The following is a 7,585-nucleotide window of genomic DNA, read 5'->3' as shown; positions in this document are numbered from 1 at the left end:
GGATGTAGGGAGGTGTGGTTGGAGAATTTAGCATTTTTCTAACACCTGAAACAGCTTTTTCCTGCAATCTAGAGCCATAATCGTTATGCCTAACACCTCAACTGAAATTGAGCAAACAGGGTAGAATTTTAACAACCAGGAAATTATAGAGCAATTTCCACTAGATAACACAGCCACAAAGGCAGAACAGCTTTCCCATTTTGACAACAGATGCTGCTCTGGCGGGAGAAATCAATAGGCGATTATCACAGCCAATCACAACACTAAGTAATACTGTTTAACACTATCATTCCGCCAGATATATTATGGAAATTTTCTGAAATGCCAATGCAAAAATTAAAAGAAAATCCTGTTTAGCACCTTTAATTCAATGAGGGGTCATATGTGTGTAAGGGGAGGGTCATATGGAAATATGTTTTAAGGTGGGGAGGTGTTATTTTGTATGACCTTATAGATAGAACCTGTTCTCTTCTCAGTTACACTATGCTGAGTGGTTTCCCGAAGTCTTCTCCCTTGTCCTCCCCTCTCACCCGCCCATTCGTTACCTATATTTCCCACCTTCTCAGTCCCCCGCTTTTCTTTTTGAGAAGCCATCATCCTGTGATGTGTGGTCACTCCGCCTCTTCACAGATGATGCTCGCGTCCTGTCAATTTCTTTTCTGAGAGGAAGAGTTGAGGAAGGGGGAAAAGAAAACAAGAGGGTCTGCGGGGGTAGCGCAGTTAAAACATCCATGGGTGGTTGTGTGGGCAGTCACCATGATTCTTCAGGCAGTTTAAACGAAAATTCGGACGGAACTGGAGGTAGGAAATAAGTTACATAACGTCGGGGTGGATTTTGGTCTATAGTTGTTTTTTGGTACATGCTGATTTCATGCGCCTTGCCTCCCCTTGTCTTCCCTTTATTGCAGCCACCTAGAACATCGTGGCGGCCACGGCTATCAGCTCGATAGCCCCATCTGGCCTCGTGCTAATAGCTTCGTAGCTAGGCAACATTTTATGTTCTTGAACATGCTTACTGTTCGGTGTTAAATTACTGGCTTTGTCTGCTTTGAGTGAAGGCGTTTGATGTTGTAGTTAGCCAGCCGGTTAGCATGCTAGCTAGCTGTCTTGCTACATAATAACGTTAAATGTGGGTCAATGTTTGGCTCAAGAATGCATAAAATCATAATAGTAAACTCAAGCAATAATGCTTTGTTGTGTTCTCAGATGCATTTTTGCAATCCTTAAGCCTAATTATGTTATATTTTAATGCGTCTTTTCTTGGGGGGTCGACATTCCAAAGTGGGGGAGCGTGCAATTTTTATTCGAATCTGCAGGAGGATGGGGGAGTTGCACCAAAAATAACTGGTGGTGGGTGTACATTTCGAGAACGCTACCGCTTGGCCCGTTTACATCTCCATTAATTGTACTGCATCTGTGTATTGAACAATAACCAATATCTGTATATCCCAGTGACGCGCAGTTAATGGATATTATGTAGCCACCGTGTTCATTCATGTGACACACTGTATCCAGGGCTTTGTGAATGAGAGAGACGGGAATAAATCTGCTGGGTGGCCTCCTACGACCCTTGGGTCCCTACTTAACGTTATTTCCTCACCGAGTCAGGATTTCCGGTGACAAATGTTGCAGATGTTGTTGTTGTTATGATTGTAACATGGTTTGATTGAGCTTGTGGTTGAGGGGATCGGACTTGTACATGCACAAAAATAAGAAGTCTAAATGTTGGCTCCTTGCATAGATAACATCAGGTATTGGTCTTCTTCATGTTTGCATTACACACCTAGGCAATGCACTTGTCCCTGAGGTGGTCCTCCCAATACACTATTATATTGCTATAACCAGGCAGCAAAGTTTTAGCCTGGGTACCAGTCAGTTTAGCAAACATTTCACTCCTTGCCATAAGGAGTTGGCAAGAGAGCACAAACAGACTGGCATGCTGTAACCAAATGTGTGCTGTAACCAAATGTGCACTGCACACTGCTGAACATTTGTGGAGCTAATATAACTTGTAATTGTCAAGATTCTACAAAATAATGTAAAGTAGAGAGAGATGAGAGAAAGAGAGGGATTCATCCAGGGAAAGGCTTAACTCAGAGGGGTTGTTCTATATGAATTCAATCACTTTCTGACTGCACCCCTTTTGATTTGACAGAACCTTCATTGCATGTTTGCCCATGGGAAAAGTTGTCAGAAAGTTACTTTTTGGACCAGAATGCCAAAACATTCAGGAGATGGAGGTGCTCAAAGTTGACCTATTTTCCATATCCCACCCTACCCTGAGACATCCGTCTTGATCACAGAAAAATATAAACAGTTGAGTTTTATATAAATTGAAAGCTTACAAACAGGGTTGTCAAACTATTCTATGATTTCTTGAAAAATGTTTAAATAAATGTCATTTCTTAACATTTAAAGGACCAATCCAGAGTTCAAACAGTAACAAAGCCATCACTCCGCCACTTGTTTTGGTAAATAGCTGAGGGATGGGGCTTGAGAAATAAAACCACTCTCAAATTCATAGACAGAGCTATGGATGTAAGGACTGACGATCCATGAGATCAAAATGTTAGTTTTAACCATGTAGCAGAACAAACTCTATTTTGGTGGCCTCTGGTACATTCTAATGCCTTGATTCCATCCGAAATACACAGCTAAATTATTGAATACTACATTCATGACTTTACCTCCCATATTGGTAAAATTAGTTGTGGTATTGAGTAGAAATACATATTTTTATTTATTATGGATCCCCATTAGCTGGTGCCAAGGCAGCAGCTACTCTTCCTGGGGTCCAGTAAAATTAAGGCAGTTATAAAAATGTTAGACCATTACAATACATTCACAACAGATTTCACAACATATTAAGTGTGTGCCCTCGGGCCCCTACTCTACTACCACATATCCACAACACAAAACCCATGTGTACGTGTGTATAGTGCGAATATTATTGTGTGTTTGTATACATGTCAGTACCTATGTTTGTGTTGCTTCACAGTCCCCGCTGGTCCATAATGTGTATTTTCATGTGTTTTTTAAATCTAATTTTACTGCTTGCATGAGTTACTAGATGTGGAATAGAGTTCCATGTAGTCATTGCTCTATGTAGTACTGTGCACCTCACATAGTCTGTTCTGGATATGGGGACTGTGAAGAGACCTCTGGTGGCATGTCTTGTGGGGTATGCATGGGTGTCTGAGCTGTGTGCCAGTAGTTCAAACAGACAGCTCGGTGCATTCAACATGTCAATACCTCTCCCAAATACAAGTAGTGATTTAGTCAAGCTCTCCTCCACTTTGAGCCAGGAGAGATTGACATGCATATTATTAATGTTAGTTCTCTGTGTACATCGAAGGGCCAGCCATGCTGCCCTGTTCTGAGCCAATTGGAATTTTCCTAAGTCCCTCTTTGTGGCACCTGACCACACAACTGAACAGTAGTCCAGGTACGACAAAACTAGGGCCTGTAGGATCTGCCTTGTTGATAGTGCTGTTAATGCAGAACAGTGCTTTATTATGGACAGACTTCTCCCCATCCTAGCTACTGTTGTATCAATATGTTTTGACCATGATAGTTTACAATCCAGGGTTACTCCAAGCAGTTTAGTCTCCTCAACTTGCTCAACTACCACATTATTCATTACAAGATTTAGTTGAGGTTTAGGGTTTAGTGAATGATTTGTCCCAAATACAATGCTTTTAGTTTTTGAAATATTTAGGACTAACTTATTCCTTGCCACCCATTCTTAAACTAACTGCAGCTCTTTGTTAAGTGTTGCAGTCATTTCAGTCGCTGTGGTACAGTGGGGAAAAAATGTATTTAGTCAGCCACCAATTGTGCAAATTCTCCCACTTAAAAAGATGAGAGAGGCCTGTAATTTTCATCATAGGTACACGTCAACTATGACAGACAAATTGAGGGAAAAAAATCCAGAAAATCACATTGTAGGATTTTTAATGAATTTATTTGCAAATTATGGTGGAAAATAAGTATTTGGTCACCTACAAACAAGCAAGATTTCTGGCTCTCACAGACCTGTAACTTCTTCTTTAAGAGGCTCCTCTGTCCTCCACTCGTTACCTGTATTAATGGCACCTGTTTGAACTTGTTATCAGTATAAAATACACCTGTCCACAACCTCAAACAGTCACACTCCAAACTCCACTATGGCCAAGACCAAAGAGCTGTCAAAGGACACCAGAAACAAAATTGTAGACCTGCACCAGGCTGGGAAGACTGAATCTGCAATAGGTAAGCAGCTTGGTTTTAAGAAATCAACTGTTGGAGCAATTATTAGGAAATGGAAGACATACAAGACCACTGATAATCTCCCTCGATCTGGGGCTCCACGCAAGATCTCACCCCGTGGGGTCAAAATGATCACAAGAACGGTGAGCAAAAATCCCAGAACCACACGGGGGGACCTAGTGAATGACCTGCAGAGAGCTGGGACCAAAGTAACAAAGCCTACCATCAGTAACACACTACGCCGCCAGGGACTCAAATCCTGCAGTGTCAGACGTGTCCCCCTGCTTAAGCCAGTACATGTCCAGGCCCGTCTGAAGTTTGCTAGAGTGCATTTGGATGATCCAGAAGAGGATTGGGAGAATGTCATATGGTCAGATGAAACCAAAATATAAATTTTGGGTAAAAACTCAACTCGTCGTGTTTGGAGGGCAAAGAATGCTGAGTTGCATCCAAAGAACACCATACCTACTGTGAAGCATGGGGGTGGAAACATCATGCTTTGGGGCTGTTTTTCTGCAAAGGGACCAGGACGACTGATCCGTGTCAAGTAAAGAATGAATGGGGCCATGTATCGTGAGATTTTGAGTGAAAACCTCCTTCCATCAGCAAGGGCATTGAAGATGAAACGTGGCTGGGTCTTTCAGCATGACAATGATCCCAAACACACCGCCCGGGCAACGAAGGAGTGGCTTCGTAAGAAGCATTTCAAGGTCCTGGAGTGGCCTAGCCAGTCTCCAGATCTCAACCCCATAGAAAATCTTTGGAGGGAGTTGAAAGTCCGTGTTGCCCAGCGACAGCCCCAAAACATCACTGCTCTAGAGGAGATCTGCATGGAGGAATGGGCCAAAATACCAGCAACAGTGTGTGAAAACCTTGTGAAGACTTACAGAAAACGTTTGACCTGTGTCATTGCCAACAAAGGGTATATAACAAAGTATTGAGAAACTTTTGTTATTGACCAAATACTTATTTTCCACCATAATTTGCAAATAAATTCATTAAAAATCCTACAATGTGATTTTCTTGATTTTTTTTTCTCATTTTGTCTGTCATAGTTGACGTGTACCTATGATGAAAATTACAGGCCTCTCTCATCTTTTTAAGTGGGAGAACTTGCACAATTGGTGGCTGACTAAATACTTTTTTCCCCCACTGTGTGTGTGTGTATATATATATATATATATATATATATATATATATATATATATATATATATACACACACTTATATGAAATGAGAACATTAACTATTAGTTATTGGAATATCCAGGGCTTGTACTCTTCTACCTTAGGTCTTAAGATTGGTGGCTGACTAAATACTTTTTTTCCCCACTGTAGCTGACGTGTATAGTGTTGAGTCATCCGCATACATAGACACACTGGCTTTACTCAAAGCCAGTGGCATGTCGTTAGTAAAGATTGAAAAAAGTAAGGGGCCTAGACAGCTACACTGGGAAATTCCTGATTTCTACCTGGATTTTGTTGGAGAGGCTTCCATTAAAGAACACCCTCTGTGTTCTGTTAGACAGGTAACTATTTTTCCACAATATAGCAGGGGGTGTAAAGCCATAACACATACGTTTTTCCAGCAACAGACTATGATCGAGAATGTCAGAAGCCACACTCAAGTCTAACAAAACAGCCCCCACAATATTTTAATCAATTTCTCTCAGCCAATCATCAGTCATTTGTGTAAGTGCTGTGCTTGTTGAATGTCCTTCCCTATAAGCGTGCTGAAGTCTGTTGTCAATTTGATTACTGTAAAATAGCATTGTATCTGGTCAAACACCATTTTTTCCAATAGTTTACTAAGGGTTGGTAACAGGCTAATTGGTCGGCTATTTTGAGTCAGTAAATGGGGCTTTACTATCCTTAGGAAGGGGAATAACCTTTGCTTCCCTTCAGACCTGAGGGGACACACTTTCTAGTAGGCTTAAATAGAAGATATTGCAAATAGGAGTGGCAATATCATCTGCTATTATCCTCAGAAATTTTCCATCCAAGTTGTCAGACCCCGGTGGCTTGTCATTGTTGATATACAACAATTTTTTCACCTCTTCCACACTTACTTTACGGAATTCAAAATTACAATGCTTGTCTTTTCATAATTTGGTCAGATATACTTGGATGTGTAGTGTCAGCGTTTGTTGCTGGCATGTCATGCCTAAGTTTTCTAATCTTGCCAATGACAAAATCATTAAAGTAGTTGGCAATATCAGTGGGTTTTATGATGAATGAGCCATCTGATTCAATGAATGATGGAGCTGAGTTTGCCTTTTTTCCCAAAATGTCATTTAAGGCGCTCCAAAGCTTTTTACTATCCTTCTTTGTCATTTATCTTTGTTTCATAGTGTAGTTTCTTCTTATTTTTATACAGTTTAGTCACATGATTTCTCAATTTGCAGTATGTTTGCCAATCGGTTGTACAGCCAGACCTATCTGCCATTTCATTTGCCTCATCCCTCTCAACTATACAGTTTTTCAATTCCTCATCAATCCATGGGGATTTAACAGTTCTTACAGTTCTTTTCTTAATGGGTGCATGCTTATTAGTAACTGGGATAAGCAATTTCATAAATGTGTCAAGTGCAGCGTCTGGTTGCTCCTAATTACACACCACAGACCAACAAATATTATGTACATCAACAACATACGAATCGCTACAAAACTTATTGTATGACCTCTTATACACTATATTAGGCCCAGCCTTTGGTTTTCCTAGATATGGCTACTATATTGTGATCACTACATCCGATGGATTTGGATACTGCTTTCAAACAAATTTCTGCAGCATTAGTAAAGATCTGATCAATTCATGTTGATGATTTCATTCCTGTGCTGTTTGTAACTACCCTGGTAGGTTGATTGATTACCTGAACCAGGTTGCAGGCACTAGTTACAGTTTGAAGCTTTCTCTTGAGTGGGCAGCCTGATGAAAGCCAGTAAATATTTAAATCACCCAGAAAATATACCTCTATTGATATCACATACATTATCAAGCATTTCACACATGTTATCCAGGTACTGACTGTTAGCACTTGGTCTATAGCAGCTTCTTAACAGAATGGGCTTTAGGTGAGGCAGATTATCCTGTAGCCATATTACTTCAACAGTATTTAACATGAGATCCTCTCTAAGCTTTACAGGAATGTGGTTCTGAATATGAACAGCCACACCTCCACCTTTTGGCATTTCTGTCTTTTCTATAGATCATATAACCATGTATCGCTACCACTGTATCATCAAAGGTATTATCTAAGTGAGTTTCAGAGATTGTCAGAATATGAATGTCATCTGTTACTAGCAAATTATTGATTTCATGAACCTTGTTTCTTAAG

At 40.5% G+C, this 7,585-nt stretch overlaps 1 protein-coding gene across 1 annotated transcript in view; it reads left to right on the top strand.

The window, feature by feature from the left end:
• The first annotated feature begins 499 nt into the window (after positions 1-499).
• The window catches only part of LOC121574058 (ubiquitin domain-containing protein 2-like), a 52,978-nt gene continuing 45,892 nt past the window's right edge, over positions 500-7,585 (top strand). Inside the window, exon 1 of the mRNA XM_041886621.2 lies at positions 500-801. Within this exon, the coding sequence (XP_041742555.1) occupies positions 732-801 (70 nt within the window). The 5' untranslated portion in view covers positions 500-731. The remainder of the gene's footprint in view (positions 802-7,585) is intronic.

Source organism: Coregonus clupeaformis, chromosome 9 (assembly GCF_020615455.1).
Source record: "Coregonus clupeaformis isolate EN_2021a chromosome 9, ASM2061545v1, whole genome shotgun sequence".
Classification (NCBI taxonomy): Eukaryota; Metazoa; Chordata; class Actinopteri; order Salmoniformes; family Salmonidae; genus Coregonus; species Coregonus clupeaformis.
This window is presented reverse-complemented; position numbering and strand designations above follow the sequence as displayed.